The sequence below is a fragment of the Sciurus carolinensis genome, chromosome 3 (genome assembly GCF_902686445.1).
Source record: "Sciurus carolinensis chromosome 3, mSciCar1.2, whole genome shotgun sequence".
Lineage (NCBI taxonomy): Eukaryota > Metazoa > Chordata > Mammalia > Rodentia > Sciuridae > Sciurus > Sciurus carolinensis.
Genome location: NC_062215.1, coordinates 176,158,581 through 176,182,307, shown reverse-complemented (window position 1 = coordinate 176,182,307; position 23,727 = coordinate 176,158,581). Strand labels below are relative to the sequence as shown.

The window sequence follows — 23,727 nt, the reverse complement described above, 5'->3', positions numbered from 1 at the left end:
ATGTGACTCCCTTGTGTCCAGCAGCCATGGCTTGACTCAGTCTGGAGGGGGCAGGTAGGGACGGGGGTCTCCAGGGAATGGCTGGGCAGGCACCCGGTTGTAGTGGGCCATGAGGAAGATGCCAGTAGTGCCACAGATGAAGAGTGAGAGCATGGCCAAGAAGCAGACGCGGTCCAGCACGCGGCCCACCAGGAACCACTCCTCATTCCCCTGAGGGCAGGAGGAGGGTGGGAGGTGACTGTGGTGGCACCAAGCCTGCCCCGGCTCCTCTTATGTCCTTGAGCCTCCATTCTCCATTTCCTTGGGCATTTCTTACCTCCCTCCAGGTGCCAGCCTGTCTTCTTCCATGTCCCCTCTCCCTAAGCACCCTCCTCCTCCCTGTTCTAGCTCCATCTTTCCCACCCACTGCCCTATCCTGGTCACCCCACTCACCTTCCCCCATCTCATGCTCATGCACTCATGTGGCCTGGACACCCCACCCATCCTAGTCTGACCCACTTACGCTGTCAAAGTGACTCTGCTGGTGCCGGGCACGGGCAATGAGGTTGCAGGCATCCACACAGGCCTGGATGGCTGGGGCGGCCTGTTTCAGGCTACCACAGAACTCCTGGCTCTGCCCTGGCTCTAGGCCTTTCTCTGATGGGGAGAGAGGGTAAGGCTACTCCCCAATGGAGTATACAGGGTAAGGCCACTCTCCAGTGGAGGACATCATAAATGGAGGAGAAACAGGCAGAGAAGTTGGTATTTCCTTAGAAACCTCAGCCCCACCCTCCCCAACTTGTCCAACACTCATCTACTGTGCCCAGCTCCCCAGCTGGAGTCCCTGGGCAGGAGTGTCCCCAGTGGCACCCTGGGCCTCACCTAGCTTCTCCAGTGCTGCCCTCACCAACCCATTGCGCTGCCGCTGCCGGAAGAGGAGTTCGCTGCGTGGCAGGCAGAGGGCCACCTCCTCCCCAGTTGTGAGGGACCACCCTGAGGAGGAGCCATTCTGGAGCCTGGGCCGGGTGACCTGCACAGTGGCTGGAGCCAGTGGGCGAACATGCATCCGTAACAGCTGTGGCAGGAGCTGCAGGAACACCTGCAGGGGGTGTCACTCTGGGTGGCTGAGCTTGGACAACCAGGCTGAGCTTTGGAGCTAAAGCTGGAGGTTTGCATGAAAACTCGTGCCGCCAGGTCTTGGAGGCAGCACGTTAGGGCAGTGACTGGCCCTGGTACAGCTTGGCTGTTCTGTCCTGAACATGGACACTGAGGCCCCAAACTTTTGTGCATATCAGAATCACCAGGGTGCTTGTCACAAACACAGATCATTACCCACCCTGCTCCCCATGCCTGCTCTTCTGGCCTTGGACACACAGGTTCCTGGGACTCTACATGTGTAACAAGGGCCCCAGACTTCTGCTGCAGGTGGACACACAGATTCTGAATCAGACTGCTTCCACCACTCTCTGGCTGTGTGACCTTGGGCAAGCTACTTAACTGCTCTGAGCCTAGATTTTCTCCTCTGTTAAATGGAAATGATACTAATATCCACTTAACAGGGGTTTTATGAAGATTAAGTAGGACCATGCATGTAATCTCCTTGTCATCATCATCATCTACCCATTTGAGCACCAACTGGAAGGAACGGAGAGGATGGGTTTGCTGCTGAGTATGACCAGGGCAGCGTAAAGGTAAGCATGTGTGAACGTGCTGGGCAGGAGACTGCTGGAGTGGGCAGGGAGGGAGGGGCCTTGCCTTTCGGACCCCTCGGGCCATGGAGTGTGTATGGGGAGACCGCAGGGACACATTGAGCACCACCACAGCATTCACGACAATGAGGATGGTCACCACCATGAGGAAGGTCAGGTACCTGTCAGGAGCAGGTGGGTGGGGGCTGGGTGGCCCTCAGGTACCCGGTGGGTAGACTCCCTCTACCAGAGGGGATGCTCCCCTCAGGTCCCCGGGCAGAGGGTGGTGGGTGGAGGGATGGCAGGAGGGCCATGCTGGGCGTCTCAAGAAGGGAGGGGAGGCGTGGGCGGGAGTTGGGACTGGCCTTACTTGCTGATGAGTGGCACCGCCTGTGAGGTCTCGGGCACCTTTTTGGCCACCAGGAAGAGGAAGACGGTCTGGGCCAGGAGCACGTTGATAGCCACTGTGCACTTCTGGCCGCCCGCTGACCGTGACCGAGAGGCCCTCAGCGTGGGTCTCCCCCTCCCTCCTCCCTCCCTGCCCTCGATGAACCCCTCACCCCACAAGGAGCCCCTGTCCCTGCTCCTTGGCCATGTGCTGCTCTGTGCCCTGGGTAGGGCCTTCCCTGACCTCCCAGCGGTCCCCTGTGCCAGACAGGGGCACGGCTCCCCTCCCCGGGTTCCAGTACCCTTGGCAGGCAGGAAGTAGATGAGGACGGCCACAGAGGAGATGAGCACGCAGGGCGCGATGATGTTGATGACGTAGAAGAGGGGCTTGCGCTGGATGAGCAGGTAGAACACCACTTTCTGGTGGCCTGCCTCCTCAGCTGGCGCCTCTGCGTCCAGCAGCATCTGGGCTGGTCGGTGCCGAATGGCCCACTCCCCGTTCTCTACAGGTGGACAAGCAGGGGTGGGCACTCTGAGGGATACCAGTGGTGTGGGAGACTGGATATTGACCGCCCTCCCTCCAAAATGGGACTAATTGTCACAGAAGAAGTCAGAAGTTCCTTGGATCTTTCAGGAACTTTCTTTGTGGGTTGCTGTAGTTTTCGTTCTGAGTTCCATGGAGGGGCATGGCCTTGGTCTGACCTTGACCCCTCAGCCACATCTGGTGGGGGTCCTGCAGGTAGAGGTTACCTGTGAATGCCTCAGGGTCAATGAAGATCCACTCAATGGTTTGGCCACCTTCCTGACTCAGCTGCAGGTTGATCTCACTGGTGCTGTAGGTCTGAGACCTGCGGGCACAGAGGGCACAGGGGTCAACGAGCACAAGGAGACCCACCCGCAAAGGCACAGACATGACCATTTGAGGGCAGCAGTGGGCTGTGCTTCAAAAGTTCAGCCCCACACTTCCAGGTTCTCCATAAAGCCCTGGCTCTGAGGTGTGGGGGTGGGGCGGGGGCACATGGGCTCTTTCGGGACCAGGCTGTTTGAGTCAAAGGTCCAGGAGGCTGCTGTTCCGTGCTGCCATCAAAGTACCCAGAGCCACTCTGTGTTCATCCCTCGCTGCCAACAACTGTAATAGAGAATGCATGCCCTCCAGGAGAGGCCCTCTCACGCTGCCAGATTTCCCTGCCAAAAGACCACTTGCCTAAAGACAGGAAAACCTCATGCAGGCCCCACTTCCCGCTCTTATAGAGAAGGAACTGAGACCCAGAGACCCCCAGATGTGGTTTGGTCACATACAAGCTTGGCCCCTGGTCCCTGGCCTGGTCTCCCCTCCTGGGACAGCCCCACCTGGTGGTGACTGTGGGTGCCTAGGCACGCGGGTCGCCTTCTCCCCACCCCCTACTTACGGATGGCCCCAGATGTCGATTCCTGGCTTGGGGCACAGACTGGAAGACGGAGGCAGTGAAGAAGGTGAGTGAGAAGGCTGCTCTCCTTCAGGAGTCTCTGCCTGAGATGCATGCAGAGTCCGGGAGCAGTGGAGCCTGGCCCCTGCCCCTGGGGCACCCCAGGACACTCGCCCACCACCCGTGCTTGGACCCTCTCAGAACAGCTCCTAGAATCGCCCCGACCCCATAAGTGGCCTCACTGGAAGACGAGGGAGCAGTTCTGCCAGTCAAAGGGGAAGTAGGTGACAGAGATGGAGCAGGAAGATCGGAAGATGGCGGGTGGCAACCAGTAGATACAGCCATCAGGGGACACCAGAACGTTGCAGTAGAGGGCCACCTCAAAGACGCCGTCCACACTGTGGACACAGGCCAGGCCACCACTGTGGGTTCAGACCCCAACAGCCTGGCAGAAACCCCATGTGGTTGGAGGCCTGGGGACACCAACACCCCCAACCTGCCACTCCCCTGACAGGTCTTGAACCACAACTACCCCCCAAGCAACTTCCCCCTGGACAGGCTCACTCCAGGCCCACCCCTGATCTCTGCTTCTCTTCTGTGATCATTAACAGTAATGGTGATAATAGCATCTAACACTGTTAGACTCTTAATGACAGACCCTGTCATCAGGCCCAGGTTACAGGGAGGTGGCCCAGTCCAGCAGCAGGACAGAGCCAGGTGTAGAGTCAGGTCTGCTGGCCCTGAGGTCAGGGTCCATGCCAGCTGGGGGTGGGGTCTGCCCCATGACCTGCTCATCGAGTCCTTCCCCAGCCCCCCAACCTGCCCCCGACACCTGCTCTGCACCCTCTGCCCCCACCCTGTGTCTTTTCCCAGAGTCATCTTGTCAGCTGTGCCCTGGTCTGGCATCCTTGGTCCCCCCACTCCCGCCCATGCCCGCTGCTCACTTGTTCTCCAGCACGATATCTGGCCGCCACACCATGGTGGATGGCACCCTTAGCACCCACAGGCCCTCGTAGTTTTGGGGGTCCCAGCGCAGGCGATAGTCACACCACTGCTGCAGGGAGAGAGGTGGCTGCCAGGCCTTTGCTCTGGCCTGCACAGCGCCCAGGAATGGAAGAGCAGCCCAGGAGCAGGAGGGGCTGCGGCAGGGGAGGCAGCTCTTGGAGGCCAGGGGCCTTGGGTAGGGATGCTGATAGGAGGGCAGCAGGGTGGCCTCTTACCATCTCTATCCAGACGTTGGTGGTGAGGGCCTCCTCTCGCTCATTCTAGGGGTGCAGAATGAAGGGCTGAGCCCCTCGTGCCTTGCTCTCCCTCGTGCTATTCCCAGAGGCCACCGATGGAGCAGAGAGGCCCCAGCCTCCTGAGCAGTGCCCCCAGCAGAGGAGTTTCATGATCCTGGCAGCCCCTCAGCCCCGTGGGTCCTTCCTCCCTCCTGGGTGCTGGAGCCAGGCCCTTCTCTCTCCCCAGCAAGTCCCAAGGCCTGGTGACAGCCCCTTCCCTCCCACAGCTCACCAGGGAGATGAGGTTGGTGAGGGTGAGTTTCAGGCTGACATTGACGATGTCTGAGTCACGCTCTGCAGGCCGCTGGTGGGGGTCGTAGCCGTGCATCAGGTCAGCAAGCAGGCGTGCCTCCTGGTTCCGGCCCTGGGCCCCTGCAACAGACAGCAGGAACCTTGACAGCCCTCCAGACCCCCTATCCCCTGAGGCCTTGGACCCGTGCTCTGGGCCCCCCAGACCCAGACCCCCTGTCTACCCATGTGGACAGCCAGCAGTGGCAGGAGGAATAGCAGTCCCTGGCCTCCATGCATGGTGCCTCTGCTCTCTCCAGTGACAGGGATGGGACAGCAACTCCCAGTCCAGGGCAGAGGGAAAGAGATGGGCTGGGTGTCATGTGACAGCCTACTCCCACCCCGGCTGGCCACTCCACCAGCTGTCTGACCACAGCACTGTCAGCTGTCCCAGGATGCACACAATGCTGGGCTCAGGTTACCCGGGCCCCCAGACAAGGAGGGTGGCTGTCCGCACCCCCATCCCCACCCTTGAACACAGATGGTGGCCCAACCCAACCCTGTTTTCCAGGCTGGGTTTAGGACACAACCAGGAACAGATGGGTGTGGGACAGGCTGCCTTCCTGCCTCCAGGGCAGGATCTGGGGGGAGGTGGAGGCTGCTGGGCAGCCATGGTTTGTACATGAGGTTCTCTGTGACATGCTTGAGGACCCCAAATCTCTGCCACCAGCCTGACATCTTCGTGGGCCACTCCGCTGCTTGAGACACTGGGAGCAGAGGAAAGTGAAGCGTCCAGGAGAAATACACGCACAGTCCAGGGTTTTGGTACCGCACAGCAGGCCAGTCAGGTCCTCCTGTGCCCTGAGACACAGCACACAGACCTGGCATGCTGTGAGATCGCAGGGCTGAGAAGGATGGGGACTCGGACAGCTCCTGAGCGGGGGCTCCTCAGTGGAGCCTCACCCAACAGACTGTGGCAGCTCCTGCATGTAGCAGGCACAGCACAAGCTGGGGACACCCATGAGTGTCCCAGTGCTTATAAGAACTCAAGGTCCACTGAGGCAGCAGACAGAAGTCGAGGTCATATCTCCTGCAGTTGGAGGAGGGGGACCAGCGGGGAGAGAGGGTGAGAAAATGAGCCCCACTCCCTCACAGTGTGGCTGGGAAAGGGCGGGGCCGAGGCGGCCGCCTACCTGTGGCGTCTCTTCTGTACATGGGCGAGAAGGGAGAGCCAGGGGCCCACAGCGCCACCCACATCACACTTCAAGGGCTCCTGGTGTCCTGGGGACAGGGCCACGGAGGCCTCCAGGTGCCGGGTTGTTGCCTGTGACACTTCACAGTGTGCTGGCAAACCAGGAGTCGGGCCGTCCCGGGAGACCTGGGAGGTGGTTCAGAGCCCAGCCCCCCAGGGGCCCTTGCTGTCCCTCCTGTGCTGCCAGGTCTGGGCTGGGGGTGGCGGGCAGCACCTGTCTTCCCCAGCCTCTCAGGCCTGGCTTGCTTTTCCACTGTGCTGCCTCTTGGGCGGCCTGCCGGCTGTCCTAGTGGTCACACCTGCCCCTGTCCCTCCTGTTTCCTTCCCTTTTGCTTCCTTTCTTTCTTGCATGTGTGTTGGGAGGGAGGGGGTTCTGGGGCACTTTTGCATGGATCTACATTCTTGGTCCTTTTTCAAATTTTATTTTGAGACAGGACCTTGCTAAGTGGCTGAGGCTGGCCTCAAACTCAGCCTCCTCCTGCCTCAGCCTCCTGACGCACTGGGGGACAGGCATGCACCACCACACCAGACCCTCCTGTTTCCCTCGGCAGCTCCCACCTCCCTCCAGAGCTCTGCTCTCGCTGAGCATCTGTCTGTGAAACCCACTTCCCCTGGAGCTTCCAGAGCCAATGGCCCCTTCCCACCTGTGACCGCTTGCCCGCCTGCCCCGCTGGCCTCCGGCTCAATCCCTCGCCTCTTCTGCAGAGCAGCGTCCCACCTCTCTGCTCCCCTCCAAGCCCACCTGTGCCAAGGCTCATCAGGGGCCTCTGGTCAGGAAGCAGTGCTGAGGTGCAGGGCCAGGTACATGCTGTCACTCTGTCCTTTTCCTTCCCCACAGCATCTGGGAGGGACCAGCACAGAGACTGGATTCCGCACTGGTAGGAATGGTGCTGCCAGTCCTGTTTTGTCCCTCTCGGCTCCGGAGGGGAGGGCTAAGGATGCTGATTCCTCTGTGGGGGCAGCTGTGCCTGGGGTCAGGAGAGAGTCACCCGTGGGCATCGCTTACTGCCCGTCAGCCCCTTCCCTTCCCTACCTCCTATTAAAGAGGCTGAAAACTAAATAGAGTCACCCCTCAGTCTCCCAGGCAGGACTCCCTAGACACCAAACCTGCCTCTGCTCCAGTGGCTGGTGTAAAACGGTGCAGTATTCACATCTACCTAGGTGGTCCTCCTGTGCGCTTTCCATCATCTCTAGATTGCCTGTAATGCCTTCTCATATGGTATCAATGATGTGCAAATATTTGTCACCCTGTATTGTTCAGGGAGTGACAAGAAAAAAAGTCAGTGTGTGTATATAGTATAGACAGGGTTTTTGTTTTTGTTTTTGTTTTTGTTTTTGTGTGTGTGTGTGTGTTTGTCCCAAATATTTCCAGTCCATGGCTGGTTGAATCCACAGATGCAACAGGATCCACGTGGTGATGGTTACGGAGGGCTTATTTTCCAAGCTCCCTTGCAGAATGGAGGTAACTGTGATGTCTTAACCAATGGAATGCTGTGGGACTTCATGATAAATGTTGCTTCCTCATAAAAAGGAGTCAGAACTGTCTGGCCACTTTTCTGCCTGAACGTAGATGTGAACGTGGAGCTGTGGCATTCATCTTGCAATCCGAGGCAGCAAGCACGAGAATTAGGCCCATGTGCTCTAGAGACGGGCCTCGCTGGACTGCTGAGCCAGTGCAGCCACACTTCCCCTGGACTCCTGTTGTGTGGGAAGGAAGCTGGGGCTCTGGCCTGGGCTTCCGGTTCCTTGTAGCTCAAGGTATTGATCCCTTGCCCACTGAAATACTGCTGGCGACCCTGCTGGCTTCCAAAGAAGCCGCCCCTGGGTGTGACCTCTGGGCAGGGAAGATGGAGTGCCATGTCAACCAGGGTGGACCAGTCCTGACTGGTCCCTGGCGGAAATGTGCGAAAGGCACCATTGGTTGGGTGTGGTATTTTGGGGCTGTCTTCTGTGGAAGGTCCACAGTCACCTGAGCAGGTGACACCTGAAGACTCCTGGTGGCTGGAAGAAGACCCACTGCCAACAGCACCACCGTGTGGCCAAGGGAAGCACTGAGCGTGGCGGAGGGTCCTGGACTTGGGCCTTCTCTCACCTCTGTGCAGGAATCAGGGACCCTCCCTGAATTGCTGGGTGATTCCGGGGAAATCCTGGGCTTCCTGCTTGGCTGACGTGTGTGACTTTAAGCTGGTTTCCTTATTCAGATAAAATTAAAGATCCGCATCTGAATTTGCGGAAGGCAGAAGTGACTAGATTCAGCTTTGGCCTTAAAGGGTATTTCTTTCTCTTCAGTTACGTGAAGAACCTGACCTGCAGTCTCCTGAGGTCACAGTCCCCTCTGAGGGAACCGTCTTGAGCCCTCATGACCTGAAGCCTGCAAGCGAAGGGGTGGATAATCGGCCTACTGCACCCCATTCCTGTCTTCTCCCCGTCACCACGCCAGGCTTGGATGTAGGAGACCTGGGTACAGTCCCCTCACGGGCACCCCCAGAGACCCTTTTTCTGTGACTGAGGCCCACAAATGAGGGTAACCACTCCTTAAATTTACAAGACTAACACCCCTTAAATTTAAGTACCTTCTCTCCTACTAGCAAATTCAGTTCTCCCAATCCCGTGTGTAGGACTTACTGCACACACATTTTACATTGAGAAAACCGAGGCTGAGAGCTGAGTTGTGTTTCTGCCAAGGTCATACGCCTGGTGTCACAAATCATGCCAAACTCCGTCACCTACAACCAGCATTTATTATCGCACACCGTTTTTGAGTGTTTGGAATCCAGGAGCAGCTTAGTTGGGTGGTTCTGGCTCAGGGAGGTTGATGGGGCTGTGATATCTGGAGGCCCCACTGGGGCAAGAGGATCCACTTCAAGTCCACTTATATGGCCACTGGCCGGAGGCCTCTGTTCTTTGCATGTGGACGTCTCCACAGCCTCAGCGTCCCCGCTGGCTCCCCAGGTGAGTCACCGTGAGTGGGACAGGACCTGCAGCGTCTTTTATACCCTCACCCTGGAAGGGACAGACCGTCACTTCCGCCTCATTCTGTTGGTCACACACAGTGACTGGGTTCCGGGTGGACGGGGCCGCATGGGGTGAGTGCCCAGGGGTGGGAATCGCTGGGCCGCATCGGAGGTGGGCCGGCCACAGACCCGCGACTCCTAGTTCCTACAGCCTCGGCCTCTGGCCCTCGGTTAGGACACAGTGGGGCTCCCTCTGGGAGAGCATCGCCATGTTTAGCAAATAAAAATACAGGACACCTGGCTAGACAGAACTTCAGATTAAAAAGTGAATGACTGCTTAGAATGGCCACGTCCCGAAGATTGCCTGGCGGCCCTACCTTGGGAGGAGGAGCGGGTACTCGGGGCGACACGCAGGATGCAGGGTGTCCTGTTCTGGTGCCTTAGGATCTACATGTGACCTCAGGATGACAGGACCCTGGTGTTGCCAAGCCCAACCCTCTGACACCAGCCCTCGGCTTCCCACAGAGACCACAGTGGCCATGGCAGAAAGGACTAGAAAAATCGCACTGGACCCTGCTGCTGCCCCTCTGCAGAAAACCTCCTTCCCCAGGCCCTGGAGAGACCCTCATCCCCAGGTGGCCTCAGAAGCCGGAGCTGAAGGGGAGTCGGGGAGCCGGGAGCACAGGCAGAGTCCTGCCTCCTCCGCCCGGGGAGCGGGAGGCAGAGGAGGGCGCTCTCTCCTTGAGGCTGGCCGCGGTGACACCCCTCCTGCCCTGAGCAAGCCCCTGCCTCCCCCGAAACCCTCCGGCCTACATCCACACTCAGCCCACCCCACGTGGCTCCTGCTCTTGAGGAGGGGCTGCTCCCGCCTTGCCCTGACCGTGGGCCCAGCCTCGTAGGACAAGCATGCAGCTCAGGGCCCGAGCTGGCCTCCCCTCTCTGACTCACTGTCCACGAAGCTGCCCAGTGGGCCCACCCTAGATGAAGCGTCTGTCCTGCAGGTCGTAGGAGAAGGGGTCCCCGGGGAAGGGCTGGGGTGGAGGCTGGTTGTAGGCGCCCTGCAGGAAGATCCAGGACGTGCCTACCACCATGACAGGTGTCACCACGAACAGGCAGAGGCGGTCCACCGTGCGGGCCACTTGGTTCCAGCTGTCCTTCTCCTGGAGGCGGGGCAGAAGCCGTGGGGTGAGGAGGATCCTCAGACTGCAGGTCCACCCCTCCAAGCGGGGGTCCAGCAACAGAGGTGGCAGCCTGGACCCCCGTGTCTGCAAGGATGGCATATGCGGGCCTCGTCCCAGCAGGGCCTAGGCCCCTGTGGACGTGGGCAGGACTGGTCATTGTGTCCTACTTCAGGGTCGGGGGCCCGAGGAGGATGGGCAGGTCCCTCTGCTCTTTTGGAGCCCACCCAGCTACTCCTGGCACTCCAGGCCATAAATGGAAAGGTGACTTTCTCCAGGGAGAACCCAAAAGTTATGTGACCGTGAACAATCATATATGGCTATCTCTTCAACGTCTGGCTCTGTCTGGAGTAGCAGGCTTGGGGTTGGGAGGGACATAAACTGTAGGCTTTGGGAGAAAGAAGGGACCTCTAGGGATACTCAGAGTGTGACCTGGACAGGTTGGAACCAAGGGGCCATGCGTGGCCCTGAGTGTGTGCCTGGCCCAGTGTGCTGCTGGGGTGTGCTAGGCAGGAGTTTTCCTTCTCTGGGAGAATACAGGCCTGGGAATCTGCACCCACCACGAACTCCCTCATCTAAGTTGGTGTGTGTATATGGGAGGAACTGTGCCCTCTTAAGACAGGACACACTTGATCAGTGCACGACGTGAACACCTGTGTGTTGCAACCCTGTGGCCTCACCTCATTGTAATTGTTCTGATCTCTCATGTGGCTAACGATGAAGTTGGCCCCATCCACAGCGGGCTTCAGTTCATTGAAGAGTTCCTGCTGGGCTTGCTCAGAACTTGCTGGGGGCCTGCCTGTGGACACAGGTCGAAGGGGGTATGTGAGGCCTGCCCCTGCCCACCTTCCATAGGTGGCACATGCCCCGAAGCCACCGAAGACCCACGTGCAGTGGTGAGGCGCCTGGCCAGCCCATGCCGCTCTGACTGCTTCTCGAACATGAGGTCACTGCGGGACTTGAGTGAGAAGTACTCCTCAGCCTTGGAGATGTAGCCCAAGGAGCTGCTCCTCCGGATCAGGGCCGCAGGGCGGGGCCCGTCCTCCGCCGGGCGGGACATGTGCAGGAGCTCTGGCAGGGTCTCCAGGAAGAGCTGCGGTGGCCAAGAGGATACAAGAAAGGCTGCCTCGCGGTGCAGATGACCTTCCCACGTCCTCAGATCCGTGTCTCCCATCCCTGGCTGCCTCAGACTGCTCCCTGGTCTGACCCTGACACTGATTTCCCTGATCCCCTACTGACGGGCACTTCAGGTTGCTTCCAACTCTCCTTCATTAGTCACAGCACAGAGCAGAACTTAGTCACTGAAAATACTATTAAAAACAAAAAGGTAAGAGAAATGCCCCAAATGTGCCTGCTGTTCCTGCCCAAGAGGCAAGGACAGCCCTGTGCTGAGCTCCTGGACCCCAGTCCCCACCTTCTTCCTTCCTTCCTTCCTTCCTTCCTTTCTTCCCTCCCTCCCTCCCTCGCTCCCTCCCTCCCTCCCTCGCTCCCTCTTTCTTTCTTTCCTTTTTTTTTGGGGGGGACGGGGATTGAACCCAGGGGTGCTTTACCCCTGAGCTACATCCCCTGCCCTTTTTATTTTTGTTTTGAGACTGGGTCTCCCTGAGTTGCGCAAGCTGGCTTCAACCTTGTGATCCTCCTGCCTCAGCCTCCTGAGTAGTTGGGATTACAGGCATGGGCCACCATGCCTGGCAGCTGGGTAAATTTTTATGGTGGCATTCAGTTGTGTAGTCAGCACCCAGATGCGATAGTAAACATTATCCCTGAAAGGTGCCCCTCTCTCAATTCCTTCCCGCCCCGAGGGAGCCACCATCCTGACTTCTATCACCAAAGGCTGGCTTTGAAGGGCTGCAGATGTGGCTTCATGCCTAGTATACATGAAGCCCTGGGTTCAACCCCCAGTGCCACAAAAGAAAAAGACTGTTTTTGCCTGTTCTTAAACTTCAGAGAAAGCAAGTCCAGCTGGTCTGTGTTCTTCTGTGCCTGGCACCTCTCGTGGGACAGCCTGCAGTGGAGGCTGGTGTGACCCTGTGTCTTTACCCTTCTCCTGAGCTTGCCTTGCACACTTTCCAGCTGTTGGCTGTTGTCAGCACTCACCTTCTTGACCCCCTCGGACAGCACGTGGGTGCTGGGTGTTCGGAAGTGGATGTTGAGGGTGATGACACAGATCACCACGACCATGGTAACCAGGACCATGCCAAAGAGCAGGAACCTGTGGGCAACAGGCAGCCTGGAGCCCCAGGGGGGCAGGGCACGTGGGGTGGGGCAGGCATGGGTGAAGCTAGGTATGGGCCACACTCACTTGCCGATGAGGGGGATGGCCATGGATGTGGCAGGCAGCCGCTTGGAGATGAGCAACAGGAAGACAGACTGGGCCAGGAGCACTGAGATGGCCACGGATGTCTTCTCACCACCTGGGGAGCCAGACAGCTTGAACCCCAGACCTTGGGCCCACAAGGTCCCCTGCAGCGGCTCCTGCCACCACTGTTCCCAATGCCATGGTGCCTGATAAACATCACAGGCTATGTCTCTGCAGTGCCTGGGTACAAATCTCAGCTCTGCCACTTACTAGCTGGGTGACCTGGAACAAGTAGCCTAACTTCTCTGTGCCTGTTTTTTCAACTGTTCAATGTCGTGAGAGTGTTTGTCAGCACCAGGCAAGTGCCGAATGAATGTTAGCTGTCGTCAGACGCAGGGGCACATGCCCGTAATCCCAGTGACTGGGGAGGCTGAGACAGGGTGATAGCAAGTTCGAGGTTAGTGTTGGCAGCTTAGCGAGACCCAGTTTCAAAATTTAAAAAAAAGGGGGGGAGCTGTGGATGTAGCCCAGTGGTAGAGCACCCCTGGGTTCCATCCCCAGCACCACACAACGGAATAAACCCCGAACACTGGCTGTCACTGTTAGCCCAGCCCCGGACCCCCACTTCTGAAGCGCAGAGCTGTGTGTTGCCCTTGTTCAGAAAGCTCCCGGACACACGCCACCCCGCCAGCAAGGACCCACAGCACTGCCGCCCTGGAGCTCCGGAGCAGGGGGGTCACAGGTGCCCCAGCCCAGCCCCTCTGCGCCTGCGCCTGCTCGGAGGCGTCCCGCGGGCCAAGCTCGCAGCTCCACAGACGCCAGCGCTCCGCCTGCTCCAGGGCCCCGCCCCCGCCGCCATTTAGAATATGCCCCCAGGCTTCGCCCCCTCTGCCACAGCAGGCGCTGGGTGGCTCATGGTTAATGTCCTGCGATTGTAAAATTGCTGCTTCCTGGAGCCAAGGAGCCCAGGCTGATTTTCTGCCCCCACCTCCCCGCTTCCTAGAGGCACGCTTGCCCACTCATTGGGTCAACAGCTGTGGCCTCTTGGATGCCAGGGCCAAAGTCCCACAGTGGTGACCCTGACAGGCCCAGTCTCTGCCCCGACAGCGGGATAGTCTAGCCACTTTCCCTGGGGCCCCTGGGAAGTAGGACCCCGCCCTGGGCATTGAGGCTGTCAACGGGCCAGGGAGCCTCCCCAGCTGGCCTTCTGGCCCTCACGCTGGTGCCCGGGCAGGGACCGGGAGGAGTGGCCTCCAGGGTAAGCGAGGGGGCAGGGCGGGAGGGGGCCGCGGAGGCTCACAGTCGGCGGGCAGGTAGAAGACCAGGTTGATCATGAAGGAGATGAGCACGCAGGGTACCAGGATGTTGATGACGTAGAAGAGCGGCTTGCGGCGGATGATGAGGTAGAAGGTGACGTCCTGGCGGCTGGTGCTGTCCATCGAGGCGCTGGGGTCCACGTTGACCCTGGCTGGCCGGTGCACTATCTCCCACTCCCCGTTCTCTGAGGGTGCACATGGACATCTTGGGATGGGCCAGGTGTGGGGGTCCCAGGGACCAGGGGCTTCGGGACAGGATGAAGGTTTGGAGTGGAGTCAGCGGCTGGGGCTCAGGGTCAGGTTCTGTTGGTGGGTGTCTGTCCCTGGAGGGGGACAGATGGGCAGTTTCCATCTGTGAAGGGGACATTTTCCTCTGACACTAAGGCCATGCAGAGCTCAGTGAGGAGTATGTCTCACGGAGATGGTGTGCAGCTTAAGGTTCCCAGTTATTGTGCCTATCAAAAGGGAACTCAGTTGACATCAGCCAGTCCCAGCCTTGAGACAGGCAGGACCTGGTGGTCAGGGGTGAGTAGTGGGCCCCACAGGCCTGAGCCTGGCCACAGACAGGGTTGGGAGTGACAGTCACCCCATCAGGTCACACAGCCCACACCCCAACCATACCCCTGGGGTCTCCAGGCACAGGAAAGACCAACTACCCCTCCTGTCGGCCACATCTGTCCTCAGAGGCCCTGCTGCACATGGAAGAGCACTGTGGCCTGGCGGGGCGTGGCAGGCTGCCCGCCATCTATCCTTGGGTATCCCGAGTGTGTGGGCCTCCGTGGTGGGACGTGTGGCCTGTGTGTGCATCTGAGAGGGGGCGGGGACTGTGCCGGCTGTGTCCCCGGGCCTGCCACACCTGTGAAGCCCTCGGGGTCGATGATGACCCACTCCACTGGGTAGGTGCGTCCATCCTCCTCCTCCTGCTTCAGGCTCAGCGTGATCTCCTCGGCCGTGTACTTGAGTGAACTGGGGAGAGCCAGGGGCAGAGGGTGACCTGTGGCCAGTGGGGTGGGGTGAGGGGCGTGGGCCATTCACCTCCTCCAGCCTGCGCAGGGGCCCTGGGCTGCAGGGGCTGGAGAAGTGGGCGCACCTGAACTTGAGGGAGCAGTTCTGCCAATCGAAGGGGAAGTAGGTGACGGAGATGGGGCAGGAGGAGCGGAAGATGGCGGGCGGCAGCCAGTACACGTAGCCCGAGTCGAAGACCAGCACGTTGCAGGAGTAGGAAATCTGGAAGGAGCCGTCATTGCTGGGGACAGGGACACATGTCACTGTGAGCATGGATCAGCTCAGAACCAGCAGGGCTGGGGAAGAAGAGCAGCTTGGGGCTGGAGGGGAGGCGCCAAGGGAGGGAGGGCAGGCCAGGGAGGGATCCACTCAACTTATTCTCCAGCACAATCTCTGGAAGCCACACCATGTCAGGGGGCAGGCGCAGGACACTGATGTTCCCAAACTCCTTGGCCTCCCACTGTAGCCTGCTGTCTGTCCAGCCCTGGAAGACCAAAAGGCATGTCAGCAGTGGTTCTGCTGCTGTCCAGCCTGCCCCATTGCCCCCACTTCCATCAGGAAAGATCGAAGGGCCTGGGAGCCGTGCCGGATGAGGTAGGTGAAAAGTGGGGACTATTGTGGTCAGCTGTGTAGGATGCACACTGCACAACTAAGGGAGCATGGTTTCCATTGTAGGCCTATGTGTGTCTCTATTAGGAACTTCTGACAATTCTGACACTTTTATTAAGAGTGTCTTCTAATAAAAATCACGGTAGAGTGACAATTTCCCCTGCAGATCAATTCTAATCCTCCTGAAGTTGTCACCAGAGCTAGCAGGGGTCCAGATCAGGGAGAAGGGCAGCTGGGCCTGGAGTTTCTCCGTAGGGAGGAGTCAAGCCCTGCTGGAGGGCAGTGTCCAGGGCAGACTGGGGATCCCCAAGTGGAAGTGAGCACTGGGCCCTGGGCCCCCGCCCCCAGCCCTGAGTGGGGCGTTCTCCTTACGTGCTCTATCCACACGTTGGTGGTGAGGGTCTCCTCCACTTCTTTCTGTAATCAGACGGGAGGGCTCTCTCTCAAAGCACATGTCTCTCTCTCCCTCTGCACACATTCTCCAGGCACCTAATCTGGCTGAGGCCAGGGAAACCTGGCAGCCCTCAGGTGTGGGTAGGCAGGCCACTGCGTGTGTGCAGTGGCTACATCCCAGAACTGAAACTGGAGGGGATGGAGCACCAGCCTTGGAGTGCTGGCGGCATGCAGGGCCTAGGAGTCTCCTGGGAGGGAAGCTTGTGGGCCTGGGCCTTGGGCTTCCTCCATGGCTCTCCCAGTTCTGGGGAAGCCACCCTCCTTTCCCAGCCCAGCGAGGGCAGGGCCTCTTACCAGGGAGATGAGGTTGGAGAGGGTGAGGGCCAGCGAGACATCCACGCTGTCCTCTTTGCGGGTCACCGGCCGGAGCTCCTTATTGTAGCCCTTCTCCGTGAACAGGTGCTGGATCAGCCGTTCCTCCTCGTTCAGGCCCCAGCAGCCTGGGGAGGGCCAGGGATGGGCACTGGGCACTGGGCAGGGGACCCAGGAAGGAAGCAGCCCTGAGGTCCTACTGGGCCATTGGGCTGGGCTGAACAGAGGGGATCCAACTACTTCCTGGGCATGGGGACCCTGGAGGTCAGCCCCTCAAAGGTAGAAACGGCAGAGTGGGAGTGGGAGTGGGAGGGGGCCATGCAGTGGGGAACCAGGTGGTGCGCGAGGAACCCCCAGGGTGGGGTGGTGTCCACCCTTACCGCACACCACCAAGGTCACCAGCAGCCCCAGTGTCAGCACGGGGCCCTCCATGCTGCCCTCTGACTAGGTCCTGTGTCTGCCCTGCCTGTCTGCAAGGCTGTGGAATGAGGACAGAAGGCAGAGGGGACAGGTGCAGGGTGGGGGTGGGGGGCTAACGGAAGAGGCAGCCGGAAATGCAATCTGACACCTCAAGGCCGGTGATGAGTGGGTAGGGATGGACAGCCAGGGCAGGAGCCAAGGGTGTGAGGCAGTGCCAGGCCAGGTCTCCCAGGGGAGGAGCAGGGAGTGGGGGAGCCCTGGTCAGTCATGCATGATGGTGGTGACAGGCAGGCCAGTTGCTGCCACTTGGGAGACAGGGTATATGCTCAGATGGGAGCTTAGCAGAACCCCCCATTTCTCTATAAATCTGCCAACTGCTCCCAGAAACTAGTCCCTGCTCCGCCCACCCCCAGATCTAATGTCCACTCACAGGTTCCCCAGCCAAGAAAGTTCCAAATGGTCTCCATAGAACATAAATAACATTTATTAAAGCAGCTGCAATTCTCCGATCGCACTTCTGGGAAGACCCAGCACCCCACCTGCCCAGTGCCAACTGGGGCAGTGAGTTTGTTGGCTCGTGCAATGATTTCTGTATCCTTCAGCCTCTGGGAGCCGTGGCCCTCACCATGGCTGCCTGGCAGGGGGAACTTGACGGTTGAGTGGGTGATGTCCCTTCCTCCCCAGCCCTGGATCCTGCTTCACACCCATCCGGGGTCCCTCAGGCTCTCCCTCTGCCAGGGCAGCCAAGCGGAAGGCCTGCAGGGCCTCCACCAACAACCTAGGTAGGCTGCGAGCCAGTGTGGCCCGCTCCAGGCCCACCAGGCCACTGAAGACCACGTGCCGGCCTCCCAGTCCTGCCCGCACCCAGGCTCTGAAGAGCCCTGTCAGTGTCTTGGAGCCCAGATCTGCCAGCACCTGTAGAGGGAGGGGCAATCAGGGACCCAGAAACCACACCCAAGTAGGTCATGGGAGTCAACCCCTCCCTCCGGACTCCAGAAACTCTAGACTCCTGCCTGCCCTCCAACCCTTCTCTTTCCCGCTCACTCGGGCACCCCAGGGGCCCCCACCTCACACCTCTCCACTCCTACCATGCCCAGCTCCACTTCCCTGGTCCCCCTGGAGCTGGAGCAGAGGCAAGCCAGGCTGAGGGCTGAGTCTCGCCTCCTGCTGTGGGGTGCATGCACCTCCTTCCTCCTTCCTCCTTCCTCCACCCACCAAGGCTGGTCTCTCCTTCTCCCTGTCCCTTCTGGGCACTGGGGCCCTGCCACGCCAGCATTCCCAGGTCTAGGAAGCCTAGAAGGAGTCTAGGAAGCCTGGGGACCTACCTCCTGAAAGTTCATGGCCAGGTGCTCTGAGGGGATCTGCAGGATCCAGGCATGAGCCCCCTGGAGGGCAGCCAACTTCTGTCTCAGGGGCTCCAGCCCAGGGCAGCCTGCACGGAGAGGAGAGGCTCTGGAGTAACAGAATTGCCTGCACGGCGGCTGGGAGCCGGAAGTCGGCCTCCCGCCCAGCGCCAGGGTTCCCTCTGCACGTTACAGATGGGGACGCTGAGGCTCGGAGAGCTTAAATGGTCACCCAAGGAGTATCTGTTTGACACCAACGACGGCCCAAAGCCATAACTCTGCTAAATTCATCCGCCCTACCACGAGGAAGAGGAGAGAGGCTGCGATGTTGCCGGGCGGGGGGCTGCTCCCAGCCCAGATCCCCCACCCGAAGCTCCACTGCACTCCGCCAGCTCCTCGGCTACTCCCCTCGCGAAGGCCGGCAGGGGGCGTCCTTACCGTTCGTCGCCCCGCGCTGTTCTCGCCTCGGCTTCTGGAACCACACTCCCGCAGCCCTCGGTCCTGGGGAGAAGCTGGGTTAGGGGACGCCTCCTCCGCGGGAGAAAGCGGCCCCACCGCGCAGGGCTGGGGCCGGGGGCCTGGGTGGGCTAGGAGACGCGGAGTACCTGAGTGCAGCCGCTGCTCCAGGACGGGGTGCGGCGGAGGCCCCCGGAGCGACAGAGCCGGGAGAGCAAGGGCGGGGCTCAGGCGCCGCAGCCCCGGGCGCGGCCCGAGCAGTTCCTGGGCGCCCCGCAGCAGGCCCAGCAGCGTGTGCGCCAGAGAGCGCAGTTCTGCGGGAAGGACAAGGGTCTGAGTGGCGGTCAGAGGTGGCGCAGCCTCCCGTCGCAGCCGCTGTCATTGCCAGGGAAACCTGACTCACCGCATCGCCGTCGGCGTTGAAGGCACTGCTGGTGAGCCAGGCGCGCACAGGCGCCGTCGGATCCCGGGCACAGTCGAGCGTAGAAGGCACAGAGCCGGGCAGCGTCTGCCAGCCGCTCCTCTGGCGGGTCCCAGGTCAGAAGCTCCCTGCAGCTGGGCTCGCGAGTGGAGGAAGCCGCTGCGGGCGGGGCAGCCAGCTCACCCTCTGTTTGCCACTGCCAACCCCCCGCCACCCTTTGGGAGCTGGGGACCCGCGTCAGGGTGAGGAGGGAGCAGACTTGTCCCAGGGCTGTATGCGGGGCACTCTGGGGAGGAGGAAACTGGAAGGGGGCGCTCACCGCTCATCTGCTCCAGGAGCCAGTCTTTGAACACAGCCACGCGTGTGTAGACCCCCGGTTTCCCTGGCTCCCCGCAGCCGTCGCCCCAGGAGGTTACTCCGAAAAGTACCTCCCTGGGGTGGGGACCAGGCTCCGAACAGGTTAGGGGCCCTCCAGAGTCACCCTGGGGTACAGGAGCCAAAAGAGAGAGCTCACTGCATTCACCCCCCCCCTTTTGCCCACCTTACACCTGGCAGGGTGTGTCTGCTCTGAGCTCTTTTGTACCCAATTTAGTTATGAGGACATAATTGCTCAGAGAAACTGAGTGACAGAAGGAAAGGAGGCGATCCCGCCCCTGCAAAGCAGCCCAACCAGTGCCCTCCATCCAATCAATCTGTGCTCTTACCTGGCATGAGTCGATGCCCCCTGCCAGGTAACCAGCACAGAGCATGGTGCTGGGGCGCAGCCCTGACCCCAGTGCCCTTTGGCAAGTATCCGTGCTGAGCAGGGGGACGCGGGCCTCCCTCACCGCCTCAGCTTCAGGCCCGTCTACAGGGAAGAGCGAAAGGGGCTCAGGTTTGGGGGGTCCCTCCCATTGCACTAGCTGACTCCTTCCCCTTTCTAAGATTAAGCAGTAACACCACGATCCCTTAGGTTCTGGCCTCCCAAACTTCATCCTGGCAGCCTCGCTCTCCCCCCACACCTGGCTCATCCAGGCCCTGCCCTGCCCAATACCTTCGAAGAGGGCTCCCCAGCCCGCGATGGCGCAGGCGGTGCCGGCTGGGGGCTCCTGGGGCCCCTGGGGCAGGCACACGGGGCGCGCGGGCCCCGCCGGGTTCACCGGGGTCCACAACTGTACCAGGGCCAGGTCATTGTGGAAGGTCTGTGGGTCAAACTGGGATGGGACGGGGAAGTGGCACAAAGTCAAGGAAGCATGGAATTGGGGTCCTGTTTCCAGCTTTGGGTCTGGGGACTGATCGCTCACCTTGGGGTGGGGCAAGATGCGGTTCACTGGCACCTCCTCGGCTTGCTCCCCACGGGGCCCCTCGGCCAGCATCACAGTCCACAGAAGCTCATTCGAGGCACTGAAGAGCAAGCAGCGTTTGATCAGGAAGGACAGGGACGCAGGAGCCCCTTGGAGTGCCTGACCCTTACTTAGCGCAGCTGCACTACTCAGCAACTCATGCTTGGGCTGTTTCTCTCCAGGGGGAAGGAAAGGCGACCCGGGAAGGGCGTGCCCTAGAGAAGACCAGTGCCCTAGGCGGGGGTCTACAAGCGGGCCTGACTGGTGCCGGCACCTTGAACCCGGACAGGCCTCCGCCAGGGGGCAGCAGAGACCGGCTCTCTCACGAGTCCCGGCTCCGAAGACGCCAGGGAACACCAACGTACCCCACGAAGCAGTGCGCCGCCGTGAGCACCCAAGACGCTGCCACTAGGACACCGCCGCACAGGGGCTGCCCGCCGAGTTGCAACCTCACGAGCCAGGGCCAGGCCCCGGGGGGAGCCGCGCTGCCCCCCACTATGCGGCCGTGAGCCCGAGTCACGTTGGCAGCTCCGGGGCGCCTTTGGCCACATGACCCTTGAATGACAGAGGTAACGTCATGAGGGACAAGTTCTAACTGTCCTCACGTAGAGGCTCACTCTTGCTCTTCACCTGCCCCCTTGAGACTTTTTAGCCTCACCTGGTTCAGGTGGGTCCTGGAGGAGAGGTACTTGAGGCCTGGGGTGTCCGGGTCCTGCTGAGAAACAGCCCTTTGAACCTCACTGCCACCTTCTGGCCGGTCCTCCACTCTAGGCTAGGCAGGACCGCCCTCTCCTCTTCCATTCCCCCTTGCACCCCACCTGCCAGCTCTCAGCAGCGAGAGCCTCTCACCAGTCACTGGTGAGTCCAGACTGTTCCCGCCTTCTGCCTTTTCATACACTCTGCCCCAAGCCTGGCATGCCCTTTCCACTTGGAGAGAACTCTCTAAGTAGTGTCTTGGGTCCAGCCCCACCCAGTGTCATCCCAAGAGGGGATCTGAAGTAAGGGATAGGGATGACAGTAGAAAGAGTCCAGGGTAATGAGTGCAAGTTCGCGGGGGAGGGGTGAGGTTGGCCAACCTTGGCATGCGTGCAGTCTGTGTTGGATCTCCATCTCCACTCGCTTTACTGCCCACTGGGCACTTCTCTGGGCAGCCTGCAACACCTGGGTCCCCTGGGCTGACAGAACTGCTGGGGCATGGGACACGAAATTAAACCTTGTTGGGGCAGAGTCTTAGTCTGATCCTTCTGCCCCAGCCCCGAGCCCTGCCTTGGGAGACCACAGGGAAGCAGGCCGGATTCCCCCAAGGCCGGGTGGGGGGGATGGGGAGGAGGGAGCACCCCAGGGCCCCAGGCCCAAGCCTCAAAGCAGATGGTCCCAGATCCTCAGCCCAAGATATCTCCCTAATCCAAATAAGCTGGGTTGGAATCTTTGAAAAGCATTTTTCCTTAAAAATTTAAGAGGAAAACCACCACCCCAAGATACAGCTATCCCAGAACTCAGGCGGATTGACATGAAGTGACTGTGGCCCAGACAGCCAAGGCACCCTGCTGCCCTTTCCTGTCTGCTAGGTCTGGAGCCTTCTCTCCACGCCTTTTGGCGCTCTCTCCAACTCTGCTCCCCGTGCCAGCCTACCTGCCCCTCTCCTTTCTACATCTCAGCTCCTGGCCCCTTCTCCCAGGAGGCGGGCAGAAGTCACCAAAGGCCCTGACGAGTAAGGGCGACAAGTTCATCTTCCACACCGGGAACCCCACTTCCTCCACGCCCCTCCCTTTTCAGTGGCTCCCTCAGACCAGCCCAGGCTCACCTTGCAGGGTGCTGGGGGGCAGACGCATGTACAGTGGGTGCCCACAGGCAGACCAGGGGTCTGGGAGGGGCGGCAGCAGCAGCAGCAGCAGCGTGGCCAGCAGCATGGTGACAGGAGCGGGGCAGGAGGCCCCGTCCTCTTTCCTCCTGGGGCCTGCTCTGCCTGTGCTTCTCCTGCCTGCCTCCCACTGCCTTTCAGACCCTGGGCACAGAATTTTTGTCCTTCAAATCATCTGACTCTGTTCCTTACATCGACATTACCCTCTTCCCTTGGTCTGTGCCTCACCTGGCCCTTACCTCCTGGGAGCCGCAGGGAAATGGGGCTGTGGGGGCTATATAGAGGACAGAAGGGGGAGGGCGGCCGGGATTGGGCGAGGGACTGAGGTAGTGGGCTCGACCCTCACCTTTGAAGTCTCATCGTTCCGGCCCTGAGCCCCCCTCTGTCAAAGGAGCCCTTGTTTCTGCGGCTCCATCAAAGGGGCTGAGACAGGGGAGAAGAGCTGACGGTTGGGCTGGGGGCCAGGCAGAGGGGGGCTGCTGGGCAGGGGCTGGGAGGGGGGATCCCCATCTGCCTGTGCCCCCTGAGGAGTCTACAGCCATGCTGGGGGCAGACACTCTTGAAGGGAGGGTGCAGGGGGTGTCTGGGGGGTCCTTGGCAGCCCCACCCCCTGAGGAAGCCACTGAGCTTCCAGCCCCTCTGCCCCTAATTGCTTGGCAGCGTCCCTCCCTAGTGTGGCCATTTCTAAAGATGATCAAAGCATCCTAATTAACGCCGTAATTGCCGCGCTGGGGTTGGTGGGGTGGGAAGAAGCAAAGGCAGGCGGACGCTGGAGTGGCCCAGAGAGGAAAGCGGGAGATGAAAGGCCCCACAGTGGCCCAGTTTGGGAAGCACGGGCCCCAGCAGCTTCTGACGCTCTCCCAGACCCCTGTCCCTGCCCGCTCAGCCAGTCCAGCATTGTTCTCAGTTGCTGTGACCCTGATCTGGCAGGAGGGCTCTTTCAGGAAGGGCCACAAATGGGCAGCTCTCCTGGAATGGAGTCACCACCTGGGGCAGGGTGGTGCCCTTCTGCCCTGCAAGAAGCCCTGGGGCCAAAAAATACTGGGCACCCGGTTGGTGCCAGTGAGCCCAGGACCACTATGGTGGGAGAGTTTCGCACCGGAGTGAGTTCGTGCTGAGAAGCAGGGTGCTGCCAACGTTTCCAGCACAGGAGGCTACGTGTCCCTCCCCCTGCCCAGTTGCCACCACACTCCCTCAGGAAATACCCTGACTCAGGAATGCCGGGGAATCACTGTCCGGGCATGGACTGTGAGGATTTTTTAATGCTGGAACTCACTCATACTCACCAGAGTCTCTGTCTGTCTTGCAGAGTATCTTTTTATCCATGAGCTTCAAATTCTTGGCAGAGAGGGTATGAGCTCAACACGGCCTGCACTTGCCCCTTCGGCTCCTGAGACCCTCAGCTGCTTGGATCCCAGCAAAGCCACGTGCAGACCTCTGCCCTGCCTCCCCACCTCCCTTCTGCCAAACTCCTCTTCAGGGCAGAAGGTGAGAGAAGCAAGACCCAGAGCTTTGGTCTCTGCTTACCATCCCTTCTGCCCTGACTCAGGGTCAGAAC

The 23,727-nt window shown here is 60.1% G+C and overlaps 3 protein-coding genes across 5 annotated transcripts; all 3 read right to left on the bottom strand.

The window, feature by feature from the left end:
• Positions 1-36: 36 nt before the first annotated feature.
• Chrng (cholinergic receptor nicotinic gamma subunit) lies at positions 37-5,268 on the bottom strand. The gene is made up of 12 exons (XM_047546695.1): positions 5,214-5,268; positions 4,973-5,112; positions 4,681-4,725; positions 4,405-4,514; positions 3,703-3,858; positions 2,805-2,902; positions 2,357-2,557; positions 2,038-2,152; positions 1,735-1,849; positions 862-1,078; positions 503-636; positions 37-210 (listed from the first exon to the last, which is right to left on the bottom strand). The coding sequence occupies exons 1-12, from the start codon at positions 5,266-5,268 to the stop codon at positions 37-39; spliced, it is 1,560 nt and encodes a 519-aa protein (XP_047402651.1).
• A 3,687-nt stretch (positions 5,269-8,955) lies between these two features.
• On the bottom strand, positions 8,956-16,851 carry Chrnd (cholinergic receptor nicotinic delta subunit). 2 transcript variants are annotated; one of them, XM_047545453.1, is made up of 12 exons: positions 16,727-16,851; positions 16,329-16,474; positions 15,954-15,998; positions 15,347-15,456; positions 15,058-15,213; positions 14,824-14,933; positions 13,952-14,152; positions 12,655-12,766; positions 12,450-12,564; positions 11,241-11,445; positions 11,033-11,151; positions 8,956-10,334 (listed from the first exon to the last, which is right to left on the bottom strand). In XM_047545453.1, exons 1-12 carry the CDS (start codon positions 16,776-16,778, stop codon positions 10,152-10,154), a joined length of 1,554 nt encoding a protein of 517 aa, XP_047401409.1. In that variant the 5' UTR covers positions 16,779-16,851; the 3' UTR covers positions 8,956-10,151. The 2 variants fall into 2 exon arrangements, with proteins under 2 accessions (XP_047401409.1, XP_047401411.1); XM_047545455.1 differs by lacking the exon at positions 15,954-15,998.
• A 452-nt stretch (positions 16,852-17,303) lies between these two features.
• On the bottom strand, positions 17,304-22,218 carry Prss56 (serine protease 56). Of its 2 annotated transcripts, none has more exons than XM_047545451.1 (13): positions 22,113-22,218; positions 21,385-21,492; positions 20,967-21,020; positions 20,674-20,863; positions 20,270-20,369; positions 20,020-20,179; positions 19,691-19,833; positions 19,306-19,468; positions 18,969-19,145; positions 18,715-18,879; positions 18,548-18,610; positions 18,092-18,198; positions 17,304-17,681 (listed from the first exon to the last, which is right to left on the bottom strand). In XM_047545451.1, exons 1-13 carry the CDS (start codon positions 22,216-22,218, stop codon positions 17,388-17,390), a joined length of 1,830 nt encoding a protein of 609 aa, XP_047401407.1. In that variant the 3' UTR covers positions 17,304-17,387. The 2 variants fall into 2 exon arrangements, with proteins under 2 accessions (XP_047401407.1, XP_047401408.1); XM_047545452.1 differs by having other exon boundaries at positions 19,309-19,468.
• Positions 22,219-23,727: the final 1,509 nt, after the last annotated feature.